The sequence below is a fragment of the Crassostrea angulata genome, chromosome 2, assembly GCF_025612915.1.
Source record: "Crassostrea angulata isolate pt1a10 chromosome 2, ASM2561291v2, whole genome shotgun sequence".
Taxonomy (NCBI): domain Eukaryota; kingdom Metazoa; phylum Mollusca; class Bivalvia; order Ostreida; family Ostreidae; genus Magallana; species Magallana angulata.
The window spans coordinates 9,144,833-9,161,877 of record NC_069112.1 but is presented as its reverse complement, the minus strand read 5'-3'; the positions used below and the strand labels follow the sequence as shown (position 1 = coordinate 9,161,877).

At 34.5% G+C, this 17,045-nt stretch overlaps 1 protein-coding gene and 1 pseudogene across 1 annotated transcript; one reads left to right on the top strand and one right to left on the bottom strand.

Annotated features, from left to right (window-relative positions):
* The first annotated feature begins 590 nt into the window (after positions 1-590).
* Positions 591-1,734, top strand: LOC128173654 (uncharacterized). Its single transcript, XM_052839324.1, has one exon. The coding sequence runs from the start codon at positions 664-666 to the stop codon at positions 1,549-1,551; it is 888 nt and encodes a 295-aa protein (XP_052695284.1). The 5' UTR covers positions 591-663; the 3' UTR covers positions 1,552-1,734.
* A 106-nt stretch (positions 1,735-1,840) lies between these two features.
* On the bottom strand, positions 1,841-4,515 carry LOC128173373 (uncharacterized; annotated as a pseudogene).
* Positions 4,516-17,045: the final 12,530 nt, after the last annotated feature.

Below are 17,045 nucleotides of genomic sequence, written 5' to 3'. Positions count from 1 at the left end.
AAAAGGCAGATCATGTAATATGCTAGTCTCTTATTTCTTCATAGACGTAAAATTATGAAACCTGCTGTAGAGGAAATATCTGCTTCCAACATAGATGTGGGAGCTGAGGCTGAAGTTGAGGCCAATTCGAATATTACTGTACCAGACAGCATAACTGTACTTCATGATCACGAGTATGCAACTTCAGGTCCTCAACATAATAAAGGTACCAACATTGTGTTAAATGTGTTATCACAACCAGATACAAATGCATGTACAATGTACAAATATACGTCAAGTACTTTTACATAAACAGAAAATGTGATACTCCTTTATCTGTGTTTTTAAGCTTCCAAGCAAAGTGTTTCTATGTGTTTGTATATTTATAAACATGTATACTAGGTACTTTATATATTGTAAACAGTTGTTATTCTTCCAGCATCCCTTAAACATATGGAAGAGGAATTAGTAAAGTTGCAGCAAGAAATTAACATGCTCAAGCTTAAAAAACCGTCCATGACAATTGGGAACATAATTAATGACCCTGAAAAGGTATGTTACGATGAAAACTATAGATTTTTGCAGTATAAAGATCTCCTTATTGGCTTGCATATTTGAAAACATTATTCAACAGTATTTTAATAACATAAATGTGATTGTTGTTGTTGGTTTCTTTTTGTACAGATGCTGTTGTATACATCATTTTCTGCAGATACCTTTTACATTTTGGAGAACCTCGTGGAGAGAATGGGCCCGTTCAATTATTATGGTGGTTGGACTTTGGTGAACTTTAGTGTCAGTGATCAGTTGTTGATGACATTAATGAAGTTACGACTCAACTGCAGGGACCTTGATTTAGCAGAGAGGTTCAACACTAGTCGTGCTAGCGTGTCCAATATTATCAACACATTTGTGCATGCCCTGCATGAAATTTTGTTTGAAGGGGTCATGAAAGCTGTCGGAATACCAAGTCAACTGAAATGCCAAGGATCCATGCCAAAGTCATTTGAAGAATTTTCATCGGTTAGAATTGCAATGGACGCCACAGAAGTGACACAAGACATCCCAACAGATATGAATAGCCAGTCACTGGCATACAGTAACTACAAGAGTCGCCACACAGTAAAGGCTTTAACTTGTGTTGCACCTAATGCTGCTCTTGTGTTCTGTTCCGATCTTTATCCTGGATCAACCTCAGACTCCGCAATAGTGGACCATTGTGGCATATTAGGGAAGCTGCAAGCTGGTGATATGATCCTGGCTGACAAAGGATTCAACATTTTTGATAAACTTTCAAATGGTGTCACCCTAAATATCCCGCCTTTCCTCACTAGCAAATCACAGTTCACCAAGGAAGAAGCTCAACTGTGCTATAAAATAGGCAGAAGCAGAATCCATGTGGAGCGGGCAAATGAGAAAATAAAGAACTTTGAAATTCTGAGCCATATTCCATCACAGTATAGACACCTATCCACTAAAATATTTCAACTTTGTGTGGCCCTTGTTAATTTACAGGCTCCCCTTTTGAAAGAGATTGCAGAAAAGTATGACATTGAAGAACCTATTCAGTAGGTCAATGCTTATGTTAAAAAATGCACATCTAGAATTTGCAACCCTCTAGTTGACACAGTGTACTATATTTTCTATGCATGTGTTCATGTGAGATTATAAAGTTAAGATTCTTTGTTTACTTAATTCTATTGGTATGACATCGTCACAAACAAAGGCCAATATGTACATCATGTCATAAGACAAAGCTATGCAAACTCTGTATCGTGGCTAGTGGTTTGATTAACAAAAGTTACTGAACCATTTTCTCATTTATTGTGTTTATTTATTATACCACTGACATGTAGACACAGAATAACAGACAAAATGAATTATAAACTTGGCAGAAACACTTTATAATAAAATTCGATCATGTTCAAGATGTTTGATGACCATGATGCATCTTTCTCGATACGAACAACTTGAATGTCTGCCTGAGTCTACACTACTAAGTCACAGCACTGTGTTCCTGTCAGGTACAACTGTCCTTGGATCTGGTGCCAATAATCATGTTGTGTTCTGAGGTGAAGTGAATTATCACTTGGATTAGAATCTAGAAATGGGAAGTGTCATCTCATATATTGGTTACATGTAGAATAGCAGTGACAGCATGTAAATAAGAGGTTTAGGCATAAATGTACTTCAATATTCAGAATGAAGTGCAAGTTATTGAAATGTTACTTGCTAACCATGAACATTTTTGATAATATTTCATCAATGAATCTTCAATAAAGCTCAAATAGGACACATACATGTATATTTTCATATAAGTATTACAATATATTTATCAATAAATGTGCACAATTCAAGATTAAATCCCCATACAATATAAATAGTATAGGTTTTTTAGCTAGCTTACCAAGAAAACACATCCTTCACATTTGAACAAGCTTCTTTGATTGTCATTGATCTGGCGGAAAATGGACATTTCACCTCAACAATGTCAGGTGACAGCAATGTTAAGTTCTGTTCTTGTTGATGGACTCGTTCAGTGATGTTCTTTGGATTTCCTTGAACAAAGCCATCTGGAGAGGCTCCAAGTACCCCAGACTCATGAAGCCAAATTCCTACAACAATATTTAAGAATGGTTATTCGAATTATTAAAGGAATTGTATGTGTTTGGGAACAATACATGTAGTGCTGTACTTAGCTTTTAGTACTTTCAGATGATGTTTCTTAAACATATAAAGGCAGGGATTGATGTCAATAATTAGGTTATCTAGAATTTATGGTAAATAATGTTTTAACATATTTTTTAACAATTTATAATTGCACAAATATAATGACAATTTCATACAAACTCAATAAATTATTATATCCTTAAAAAACGTACCTGTCTCTAAAACATTAACTTCAAAGACCTTGCAGTATTCTTGTATTGCAGTCTTCTTATGGGTAAGTCCCCATTGGATTGGTGCTCTCTTTTCCAAGTTGTACGCACTCAGTAGTCTTTTTTTCAAGGAAATGTTTAACCTAAAATATTTTGAATGGATTTTGAAATGATCTAAATCAACATACTCTAAAATAAAACTACTGTAGTTTTATCATTTATTGAATAGCACAATATTGTGTCAATTTTATTGTTATTTTTTTTAAAGTAGATCATTAAAATGAAGAAATCATCGAAGTAAGATAAATGGCTTTTTCAAACATGTTCAGGGCTACTGTTAAAGAATTTACATCATATTCTCAATAGTGTGTGATTTTAAAAATTCAGAAAAACTGATATCTTTAAACTACCGTAAGTATCTTTAAATATTAAAAATGCATCTTCACTAATGAGGTCGAAGAGACATGCACAGTGTTTTTTTTTAAAAGCATACCTTTTTTTCGAACAGCTGTAACAATTTGTCCAAAATTGGATGCTGTGAAACGCAGCTTGCGAACCTTGGCCCACAAGGTATTTTCCCGTTGCCCTATAGTGGTCCATGCAGTCTGGATATTTTCTCTGGTGACATTGAAAGCTTCTCCCTATAATCATGGTTTTTAATTAGATAGTGATTCTGTTAGAAGATATCTTTAAGGGAAAAAGCTGATATATGTACCATAGGCTTGATTAGAATATTATTGATACAGTGCAATATAAAAGTGATGTCAATATATTAGGTTTAAACATACATGTACCTTAAAAAGGATTCCTTGCATTCAGCATTCAAGAAATATGTGCTTTGAAATAGTTCTTGTATCAAGACAACAGGACTATCTTCAGTTGCGGGTTCTTTTGACAGAATCCAGTGCATTGCTGTACAAATAAATTGAATCAGAAATATTTTAGTCTGAAATAAAATTCACAAAGCGCATGTTTCTGCTTGGCATTTACTTACAAGAATATTGTTAAATAAGAACCTTCAGTTTTTGTTCGTTGACATTTGACATTACAAATATTGAAATTAGATATACTGCAAGCATTTGTGTCAATACAAATATGCTTGTCTGATTCATTTTTAGTAAAATGTTATAACAGCCATGGCTTAATACAACCAAAAAATAACACTAATATCAAAGTACATTTAATATCAAAATTCCAGATACCCAAAAAGTATTCTATAATGATAATTCTGAAAAAAAAGTCAACAACCCCCCCCCCCCCCACCAACAAATCAAGTTAAAAAAAAAAGACAATGAATGCATTCAACGTGAGAACATATTAAAAGGGAAGAAATTGAACATGAACTGGGAAAACCTGTAAATCTGCCTAGTTGGCTAAGTTGATTATAAAAATATAATCGGTCTTCATCCGTCACCACACGTTTTAAGGCTCTATAAGTGTGTGTGATATTAAATATATAAATATCAACAATTGTTACTGAAATCAAGTATTTTTTGTTGAAACATTGCTTTGAAAATAAAAAAAAAATACATGTACCTGTATCCTGGTTGTTTTGGTGGAAATAATTCCTCCATGGTTGTTGTCACCTTTGGCTGTGTCGACTTCGGATGTTTTAACCAACTGCATTTTATATCGGTTTTACTTGCCTTCTTATATCTGCAATTTATGAAGAATTATGGTAAAAAATATTTGATGGAGAAACAACTGAATATACCGCAATTATGAGAAATGCACGTTGCATTTTATAATGATATCTGAAGAATTTTCACTCATTATTTACTAACTTGAGTTGAAATCTAATACACATCAAAGGTGAACAGATTATCCAATGATTTTCAAACATTAACCACATTTTACAATAATATACCAGAACACTTGCCCATAAAGGAGAGTTGCTGCCACATGATGACACTTAAACCTCCCCATAGGACACTCGCATGATGATGACTCCACCACACCGTTATCTTCAGATTCAAGGAATATCTATTGCAATGCATTATAACATTAAAGCTGACATGAATTCATAAAAGCATTTGGTCGCCATATTAGTTTCGATCGCTCCTCTACTGCCACTGGGGTATATATACCGGTTGAGAAAGTTACGGTCGGTTGCTTTCAGATCGAGGCATTCACGTTGCACGGACTTCTAAATGCATGAACTACACATTGTGCATGTAGTAAAATGTAGTAATAAAGAATAAAGAAAACAACAATCAATGAAATACAAAGTATATTTATTCTTTGATGTCCAAGGTATCTGTATTATTTTGCACCGATAGTGCTGCCTTTCTTCGCATGCACATCGAACACGTGTGTCGTTCATACAGAGTGCATAACGTCTGCATCTTCTTGAAAACCCCGGCGACACTACATCCAACACAGTAGATAAATGATAGTAAATCCAAGAAAGTAACAACGTTTCTATCCGTTCCTACAAAAACTCCCCGTTTATAAAATCCATGCGATAATTGACATTGCTCTATCTGCCACAGTGTGTGGTTTGCGCATGTGCGATGTTATAACATACACAGGAAAACGGTCTACAATTATCGAGGAACTTCTGAAGTATCTGCGCCTGGATTTCAGTCTGTCTTGTTTCGTCGTTTATTTGATATATCTTGCCAGCGAAGTGGTTGTCATATTATTTTCGTTCAAAACGCGTTTTTACAAGTCTTTTCGTCCAAGGTAACGTGTTCGGGTGTGTGAAATTCCTGAATGGGGTGAAGCATGACGAGGGCTCTCGGCCTTATATAGGGTGTGTGTAGCGATGAGCAGAACAATAGAAATCGACAACTTATATGGCGGTAGTCGGAGATAAAAGGGAAGTAATGCGTATTTATGAATTCATGTCAGCTTTAAAAAGAGATACAATACATGTACATGTACCTACACTTGTCAACAGATGTAAAATTTAATCATTCTCAATATGTTGTACTTCATACACACGATCTAATCATACACGTGTGCTACAACAGCTGTACAGTAGAATTATCCAATAATTAGATATATAGGTACATGCTTGCAGATTTGTTTATGCATGTACGATAACGTTGGACTAATGGTTTGTTTTGTTTTCAAGTATGATTACATCATGGAAGGAGCAATCTTTTCAACTTTTAATGAATTTTTTTTTGTTTTATCAAAAGAGTAAAAGATATATTATAGCCTATATACGTGAGTAAAAAATCAACAAAGCACCTGAACTTTGTATGATGTGTCCCTCATTGATGCTTAAACATTGGCAGTAATAACATGCAACTCGTCAAACGCGAAACGGAGAACCCTCTGAGACTCAACTGCAGCTTCACTTTTCCTTTTAATCTTTGTTAAACCCTCAACATAATTTGCCCAATACAATATGGATAACGCCATATCGCTCGAGGTACCTGGAAGTTAATAATCTCGTAAAATCTCGTTGGTCAGGTGACGAGACTTACAGACCCTATAGGAATTGAAATATCGTACCACTTGTTCAATTCTTTCCTTTGTCAAAAGATATATCATTGGTTTGAAAGGAAGGAATTAGTTGTATATTGTTGAGAACTGAATCCATCTTCCTTTATCAAATTTTTTGGTGAAATTTCCAACGACAAAAGAAAATTTCTCAATCCTTCCATTAGATGACATCCCTATTGTAATATTTGAATAAATATTACACATATTCCTGTATGAAAAGGGTGGACTTTCATTTGGTTCATTTTACTTTGATTTTTATTGAATGTTTACATAAAAGAAAACTATGTTTGTATTTTGGGGGTATTAGGCTGGGTGCCATTAGTGTGTAAACAAGGCTAAGCTATTTTTGTTACAATTTATTTTTATTTACTGTCAACTTTGTTATATATATAATATGCTGATAAATGGAACACAATTTTGAGTGTTACAACATCCCATTTTGATAAAAAAAAAAATGGCCTTGAAGAATTTGCTTTTGATTTACATAAACCCCCCCCCCCCTTCAATATCTCAATGCAGGGATTATGATATGGACAACTTGTTTTTGTAACATTTCCCGCAGCTTAAAATTATATGGTTAAGGTTATTTTAAAGGTTTAAATTTCCTTATATATTTTTTGTAATAGCAAGCGCAGAGCTTGACGGTGCAAAACACAGTGTGGGCAAATAGATTGAAATCAAAAGTGTTGTATACATTAAACAGGTCGGGTACACTACCTTATATGGATAGCATTATTTAACACGTGACAGTAATTTTGGCAAACTGATTCTCCAATCCATTGAATGAGTTGCAATGCATGACGGTCTATACCGTGTTTACGATTTAACAAACGCACGTGGTATTTGTCTGTTTTATACACAATATTTAATTGCTTGCCGGAATGTTTGTACATCTTGATTTTTACTTTAGAAGGTAAAAAAGGAAAGATTACGTACCATTAACTTTGTTCCATGCTCACATTAAAAAATACTGTTGTTTTAGTTGATTAATTGTGGCTTCAAAACTGATCAGTATCAAACGACTGACAAACATACGTATACAAGTACAAACATATTTTGATAAGAAAAAAACATCACATTTGTGTATTGGTGACATTATCATTGTGCACTAGAAATAAAAACAGGTAACTGTACATTTTTAACATACGTGAATAGCCACTGTAGTAGAAATGCACAAATATACAAACGCAGAAGCACAAGCTATATCCAGCATAAAGTAGTTTGTCCGTTAAGCATTCTGATGAATGTCCCTGAAGAAAATATCAACGCGCGTTCTACTAATGTTGTCCAAAATATGAGGTATCACGTGAAAAAAAAACAGTACTCGCTGCTTTTAATTCAATAGGACGTACCTCTCTTTTGAACATTGACAATGGGGTATTTAAATAGGTTGATATAAGTCCTCATATGCAATATATTTTAAGTGTGAGCATAGAAATTGAAGTTCAGACATCATTGTCCATATTACTTTCATAAATTCTGAAAAATCATTCAAAATGAGTTTCCAAAAGACAATTCAAAATGGTATATATTTTCAATACGCTTTGTATACACTGAAACTTGTAGTAGCCCACAATGCCTTGCAACTCATTCACCTGATTGGTTTGTCGATAAAAGTAAACAGATGCCTAATTTAGTATGCAAATTTATCCCGACGTCACAAAATATAGTGGTCTCGACCTGTTAAAGGCAAAGGCCGTTTATAAGTCGGAATCAACCCCAACCCCTCCCCCAAAGGTTTTATCCTTTTTGATTTGATTTCTAAAGAGTTTTCTCTATACATTACACTACCTGAGAATGCTTAAATGCTAGCTTCCTGAGAATGCGTCCACACAAGTAACAGGTTTTCTGCCAATTGGTTTTTAGGAAGAAGATTTTGAAAGATTTTTCTCTATATATTTCTATGTAATATTCCAATACCCCCCTCCCCCTTGTGGCCCTATCGTACCCCCAGGGATCACGATTTGAACAATCTTGAATCTACACAACCCGAGGATGCTTCCACATAAGTTACAGCTTTTCTGACCAATTGAGAAGATTTGTTGAAGATATCACCAAATTTTCAATAATTCTAAATTATCTCTCCTTGAAAGAAGACCCTAACATTTTTTTAAAACTTGAATCCCCTTTATCTGAGGATGATTTGTGTGAAGTTTAGTTGAAATCAGTGGTTCTGGAAAAGTTGTAATGTAAAACGTTTACAGATGAACGACAGACAAACGGACAACGAGCAAAACGTGATCAGAAAAGCTTCTTTGGGCTTTCAGCTCAGGTAAGCTAAAAAAAGATTAAACACTTAATTAATTTATTTCTATTTCTGAACATGTATGATGTACGTTCCTCCACTGACCAGGGGTTATTTACTTTTAATTTATATCGTTTATAGCAAGTGAACCCACACACGCATGACCCAGGAAACAAGAAAAGATACGGGTACGGTTTAGAGTTGGGGATCTCAACCATTTCAAGATAGTTGGGCACTTACTGTTTTAAAGGGTCAGGACAACCCCTTGGTCTCATGACTTGCATACCATTTGATACCCTATATGACACCAGGAACAAGTTTTATATATATGGTTTAGGGATCAGGATCCCACTTGTTTTGAACTATTCGGTCATTTTCAATTCCTAATTTGGGATGGGGTGGAGGTGGAAGATAACCCAATGGGCCTGATCTAATAAACCCCATATCTTGCCTATGGGTCGGTATATGATTTTATTATTAGAGGTTTTTTTTATAGGTTATATAACTATTTTCAATAGAGTCTACAACTTTTCTCATATGGTTCTATAAGTCTTGAATGTATATTTTGTTATCCCCTCGCGCAACTTGTTGCGAAGGGGATATAGCATCGCTACTGTGCGTGTGTGTGTTCGTATGTGTGTGTGTGTATGTATGTATGTGTGTGTGTGCACTCAGCTTTGAAGCAAGTTTAAAGAAAAGCCCTTGCACAGATATTTATCAAAGTTCGTACAAGTATTGAGCATGGTAAAAGGATTAAGCCTGATTATTTTCAAGTCAATTAGTTGAGCACGTTTTAATATATCGTGAAATAACACAGAAATTTTATGTACGACTAGACAATAACTACTTCCGCTTCATTACTGTGAAACCAAAGTAAAAGTAAGCAGTTCAAATCAACAACTTGATATTTTTCGATTTAAATCTAGTACAGGTAAAGAAACAGTAGTTTTTGTAGTAATGGAGGGTTAGTAGAATGTGATCTCTTCATTTACATAACTATATATTTCAAAATAATACATTCCCCACTTAATAACACATGTCGCGAGGGGATGCTCCGCTTAGCGGTGCCCTTGTTTAATGATGCTGCATTTAAATATGCTTACCCGCTGGAAAAAAATGCCAATGGTTTTATCTAGTATTTCCTTGTATGATGATATGCACAAATTAACCGTTCTACTTCCACCACCAGGTTTTAGTTTCACTTGCTGGTATTTGTACCGGTGTATCGTAGAATAATGACCCCCGAAGAATAATGACTGGGGGTCATTTTTCGACGTAGAATAATAACCCCCCGGTCATTATTCTATGCAGAAAAATGACCCCCGGTCATTTTTCGACGTAGAAAAATGACCCTTTGGCCTGAAGTATAAGTGTCGTTTTCATAAAAATGAGCACACTCTACAAGAAGAAAAGTGACCACTGTAGAATAATGACCCCCTTATTGGATCAGGGTAACCAATTTTTATTCTTGTTTACATGAGAGGGGGGAGGGGCATTTTTCTTCATGTTGAACATGAAGAAAAATAGCCCCTTGGTCTTTTTTCTTCAGAAAAATCCAATTATTCTTTAGCAGGGGGGGGGGGCATTATTCTACGTCGAAAAATGACCCACGGTCATTGTTCTACAGGGGTCAGAAAGAATATGACAATGCCCATGTTTAGCTATATGGAAAACCTCAAATATATGTTCATTAAAGTAGATCCAGTGTTCTGTGACGTCACACTTTTTTGTAAAACTTTGAATTCTTTAAAAATTGTGCACGATAGTTTTATTTATTTTATGTGAATATAATCACATGGATGTAATTAGAATTATTGGTAGGTTAAAGATATTTTTGCACTTAATTTTATACTAAATTTCCAAATTTTTATATATTTTATCTATGCAAAGGGGAAATAACTCTTTTTCTGACTTTTCTCTCAGTTGTATGTCTAAATGCTATAGTTTTTCTTATTCCAACGATTAATTTTAGAATATTTTTGTAATTTTAGTTTTCTGATAAAGTAGACATTAAAATTAAACAAGAAAAACAAATTTCTGCCCACAAGATTTTACTTTTAACAGAAAAAAAATACATTTTGCTAATGCTAAAATATGCTTTAGTTTATGTTTATCTGGCATCTCAAAAAGTGTGATGACATGTATATTTTTTCTAACAATTGATGACATTTAAGTCTATTAAGTCGAAATCAGTTCGGTTATTCAACTTTCCTCAGAGAATTTTACGAGTATGGAGCTACCTTAATAAGTTGCATTCAGTATCTAAAGATGAGTCTTCGATAAGCTAGGGATGGTAATTTAATGTCAGAGACAAAGTTACAAACCTTTAAGCTGTGTACTAAATAATGCTTTACTGTAAAAAAAAATCTAACGTATGGGTTTTAATATTCCCCAAAGATGGCGGGCAAGGGACATAAGTTCACATAACTTTTGTAAAGTGGGGATTGGTGGCAATGATCTATAGAGTGTATAATAATACAATCTTAAGAAGACATAAACACTAAACTGAATGAGTCGTATCATCAGGTTTTGTGCAAAACAGAATGGCCGCATTGGCGAGGGAGGGGGTTATTTATGGATGATCTATGCATGCAACGTCACAACTAACAAAACTATGTTTATATACATACAATGATGCATATTCATCGGGGTGCAGATATGCACATGTTTGTGTTTGACCAATGCCATTTATGAGTGTACAACACATATAAAATAGTCAAACTTACCGTCCATGTCAGACATCCGCTGCCGATGGCGATGCATCTATGTGCTTTATACAGATATAGGCGCACGTGTTCGATCGTTCTTTATCATAACGTCAGGATACTGGGAAATGAATTTCGAAATACTATTGCCTAACATATATTTATAACTCATCTCGTTGTGTAGATGGCAGTATTTGCAAGTGCAACAAAATTAAGTTATGATCCAAGATAGATTATCTTTTTTTGTCGAGATAGCTATTGCAAAAATTATGATAGCTTATCTTAACAAGATAAAAAGTCCGTGTTTGACGACAAACCAGAAAGTTATCATGACTTGACAAGAAAGTTATCTTGACAAGATATGCTATGTTGACAAAAAATTATGTGGATGGCATTAATATGCCACCATAATTTTACTTAGTGATATTTTGTTCATTTTTTAAGTTGTAATGAACATAAACATGTGTATATTTCCGATTGAAATCAACAAATTATGTCTATGTAATTAGTCTTTAGTTGAATAATTAGTCTTTAGTTGAATATTTCATACTTTAACTCTGACACCTAGCGACTAACCTAGCGGCCCGTTCGATAGACCTAGATATCTATGACCTAACGGCTAGGCTAGCTGCTACGATCTTGAACGCAGCCCAGTTCATTAAAGAAAAAAACGGCAGATAACTCTTACTCAGTGCATTTATTATAAAAACAATCCCGAGAGTTCCGAATGTCAACCTGGTGTGTAAATATTGAAGCGAGTAAAAAACGTTGGTGAAAAAGTGTTGAGTTCTTCGTAAAAAAGAATTAAATTTTTAGATGAAAGGTATTTGCAGCCTCAAAATGGTTTGAATGAATATTTCGACTCTTATTTTCAATGAAGCTTCATTAACTTTCTCCAAATCGTTTCGGAGCGATTCTGCAATTTTTGCTACATTACGGGTATAATATTATGGGAGGCTTTTAACTGTTGTGAAGGCCTGTCTCAAAACAGTTAGATTATTCTAACTAAGCAGAGTGTAGTGAAATAAATAGCATTAGTTTAGGCTTAAAGCTAGGTTATGTAAATGCCAACAATACAGTGTGTCGATGTATCTCTTTCGTATATATCCGATATTATATGCAATGTCAACCCAAGCACGCACGGGTCAAAATCTAGTTTGTTTAAAGCGAAAATAAAAAGAGGAGAGTTTTGTGACGGCCAAACCGATGCAACAATTACAAAGTATCCTGAATTCATTTGACTTCAAGTGACTTTGAAGTAATGATGCACTTCAACTATTGTCAACAAGTTTATTGGTTTAAATGTGTTTATCTTATTTTTTAATGTAAATCATTTAAACAAACCGAAAGCAGTCTATTTAGTAGAGATATTCATAAACACCGTTTTTCCGACTTGAAGTGATCACGTGATCACTGTTTTCTACGTGGGGTCACAGCGGCTTGTATGGACAATTATAATACCAGATATCTTATTAAAGGATACATATTATGTTAAGCAGGAGTGACACCAATGAAAAATGTAAGTTCCTTTCTTATTTATACTTATAAATTAAGGCATTTTGAAAATAAACTACAACATGCCTGCACCGGAGTACTTGCTTACACCTTTGGTATTTCACCACATGTGAGATAATGTCCGTAAAGTATAATTGAATTGTCACTGATAAGTTATTATTGTGAAATTAATAAAAAACCTACTTTCATTTTCGATATACAAGCCCGAAATAGCAAAAACGAGAGTAAGGTGTTGGGCACGCGTTGGTGGATCTAAGTCTTGGATAGTCTCGATCAAAATATATACTCGTAATAGGGTGCATTTTACAATGAAATAATATTGATTGATTACTTATAAAGTGAATATATTTACTCTGAGCCTATTTAGAGAATATATAAAGTTCAGATTTGACAAATGATGAATAAATAAAATAAGTCGTTTGTTTCTTTGGTGAGCGATTTTAGTTTTGATACTCATTCGCTTGCAAAGCACGACCTCTGGTGAGAGAATGGGATAGAACTTTCCAGAACGGGGTAACCAAGAACGCGGATTGACTAATTAACGAAAAGTGTAGGACGAGTTCATCATGCATTGCGGGCAGATTCTGTACCCTGGATCGGATTTCGATTAATACAGAAAGTTAATAAATAAAATGGAACAATTAATACGATTTTAGTATCAATGGAAAAAAAAAAACCTATTATCTTTAAAGTTGAGTTTTTTAGGCCTTTTAAGAAGGATTATTTTTTTTTATGAATGCTGTATGTAGATTTGACTTTGGAATTTAAATCCTTTTAACTCAATCAAGATGTTTAACACACAATAAAACGTGTTCCGACACCTAATACTAGGGGTGTGTTCAACGGAGCGGGTAACCGCGAACGCTCGCCGAAATTCCATATACCTGCAACAAAGATTGGCAAGCGTTCGCGAGAACTCGCTCTGCTGAATACGCCTCAGGTATCAATAACTATTGAAAAAGAAGCACGCATTCAAATACCGGTTTTGTTTAGGATTAAATTATCACATCATGAATGTTTATATGACTGAAGGACTTTATGTGTCCTGACATTTTACAACTTTTAGTGGTTAATACCGAGCGCAGCGAGGGGCGGGTTTCGCCTGCCTAGCGAACCGAGGATTAATGGTAACACGTATATATAAGAAAACCAGTGAAAAATAAGAGTTGAATCAGGGGTACTAAGGGCTAAAAAAAATTCTTCCAGCCCTAGGCGCCGCCATATTGGCCGCCATTTTGTTTTGTCGATCATTAGTTCTTGCACTTATCGATGTTTATTGCTTCTAAACTCGATTAAAAACTTTCCAATGTTACAATTGAAGGTAATTTAAATTTTAAAAAATTAAAGATAAGTTTAAATAGTGCTTCAATCAAGAAATACGACTAGTTCTACGTATATCTTATCAAATTATTAGATGGAAATTAAAAACATTAACATCAAGGAACTAATCTTTTTTATAGATACTGAATAAAGTATTCAATTTTTATTACCGGTAGTCGAGATATGAATTAAATGAAATAAGAAATAACATTTTGTCGGAATCAAATATCTCTCTTCGGCTGTTTTCGAAGACAAAACTTGAGCCGCGACGGATAGAAATCGACCTTATCGGTAAAAATTACGATTTTTAGCTTTAATTGTATTCCAATAGCCATGACACTAGGTAACAAAAATCTGAAAACAGAATTGAGATATCTTAAAAAATAACAAAGATATTGCATTTTAAACAACATGATTTAATTAAAATGATTCCCGTTTCAATGGGTTTCGAGAGCCTTTTGTGACGTCACAACGTTATAAATGAAACATTCAATATAATTAAAAAGTATCGTATATAACCATTAGATTTATAGCAGTAAGTTTAAACGTATTTACAGTAGTTTTTGTAGTAATGGAGGGTTAGTAGAATGTGATCTCTTCATTTACATAACTATATATTTCAAAATAATACATTCCCCACTTAATAACACATGTCGCGAGGGGATGCTCCGCTTAGCGGTGCCCTTGTTTAATGATGCTGCATTTAAATATGCTTACCCGCTGGAAAAAAATGCCAATGGTTTTATCTAGTATTTCCTTGTATGATGATATGCACAAATTAACCGTTCTACTTCCACCACCAGGTTTTAGTTTCACTTGCTGGTATTTGTACCGGTGTATCGTAGAATAATGACCCCCGAAGAATAATGACTGGGGGTCATTTTTCGACGTAGAATAATAACCCCCCGGTCATTATTCTATGCAGAAAAATGACCCCCGGTCATTTTTCGACGTAGAAAAATGACCCTTTGGCCTGAAGTATAAGTGTCGTTTTCATAAAAATGAGCACACTCTACAAGAAGAAAAGTGACCACTGTAGAATAATGACCCCCTTATTGGATCAGGGTAACCAATTTTTATACTTGTTTACATGAGAGGGGGGAAGGGCATTTTTCTTCATGTTGAACATGAAGAAAAATAGCCCCTTGGTCTTTTTTCTTCAGAAAAATCCAATTATTTTTTAGCAGGGGGGGGGGGGCATTATTCTACGTCGAAAAATGACCCACGGTCATTGTTCTACAGGGGTCAGAAAGAATATGACAATGCCCATGTTTAGCTATATGGAAAACCTCAAATATATGTTCATTAATAAGTTGCATTCAGTATCTAAAGATGAGTCTTCGATAAGCTAGGGATGGTAATTTAATGTCAGAGACAAAGTTACAAACCTTTAAGCTGTGTACTAAATAATGCTTTACTGTAAAAAAAATCTAACGTATGGGTTTTAATATTCCCCAAAGATGGCGGGCAAGGGACATAAGTTCACATAACTTTTGTAAAGTGGGGATTGGTGGCAATGATCTATAGAGTGTATAATAATACAATCTTAAGAAGACATAAATACTAAACTGAATGAGTCGTATCATCAGGTTTTGTGCAAAACAGAATGGCCGCATTGGCGAGGGAGGGGGTTATATATGGATGATCTATGCATGCAACGTCACAACTAACAAAACTATGTTTATATACATACAATGATGCATATTCATCGGGGTGCAGATATGCACATGTTTGTATTTGACCAATGCCATTTATGAGTGTACAACACATATAAAATAGTCAAACTTACCGTCCATGTCAGACATCCGCTGCCGATGGCGATGCATCTATGTGCTTTATACAGATATAGGCGCACGTGTTCGATCGTTCTTTATCATAACGTCAGGATACTGGGTAATGAATTTCGAAATACTATTGCCTAACATATATTTATAACTCATCTCGTTGTGTAGATGGCAGTATTTGCAAGTGCGACAAAATTAAGTTATGATACAAGATAGATTATCTCTTTTTGTCGAGATAGCTATTGCAAAAAGTATGATAGCTTATCTTAACAAGATAAAAAGTCGGTGTTTGACGACAAACCAGAAAGTTATCATGACTTGACAAGAAAATTATCTTGACAAGATATGCTATGTCGACAAAATATTATGTGGATGGCATTAATATGCCACCATAATTTTACTTAGTGATATTTTGTTCATTTTTTAAGTTGTAATGAACATAAACATGTGTATATTTCCGATTGAAATCAACAAATTATGTCTATGTAATTAGTCTTTAGTTGAATAATTAGTCTTTAGTTGAATATTTCATACTTTAACTCTGACACCTAGCGACTAACCTAGCGGCCCGTTCAATAGACCTAGATATCTATGACCTAACGGCTAGGCTAGCTGCTACGATCTTGAACGCAGCCCAGTTCATTAAAAAAAAAACGGCAGATAACTCTTACTCAGTGCATTTATTATAAAAACAATCCCGATAGTTCCGAATGTCAACATGGTGTGTAAATATTGAAGCGAGTAAAAAACGTTGGTGAAAAAGTGTTGAGTTCTTCGTAAAAAAGAATTAAATTTTTAGATGAAAGGTATTTGCAGCCTCAAAATGGTTTGAATGAATATTTCGACTCTTATTTTCAATGAAGCTTCATTAACTTTCTCCAAATCGTTTCGGAGCGATTCTGCAATTTTTGCTACATTACGGGTATAATATTATGGGAGGCTTTTAACTGTTGTGAAGGCCTGTCTCAAAACAGTTAGATTATTCTAACTAAGCAGAGTGTAGTGAAATAAATAGCATTAGTTTAGGCTTAAAGCTAGGTTATGTAAATGTCAACAATACAGTGTGTCGATGTATCTCTTTCGAATATATCCGATATTATATGCAATGTCAACCCAAGCACGCACGGGTCAAAATCTAGTTTGTTTAAAGCGAAAAAAAATA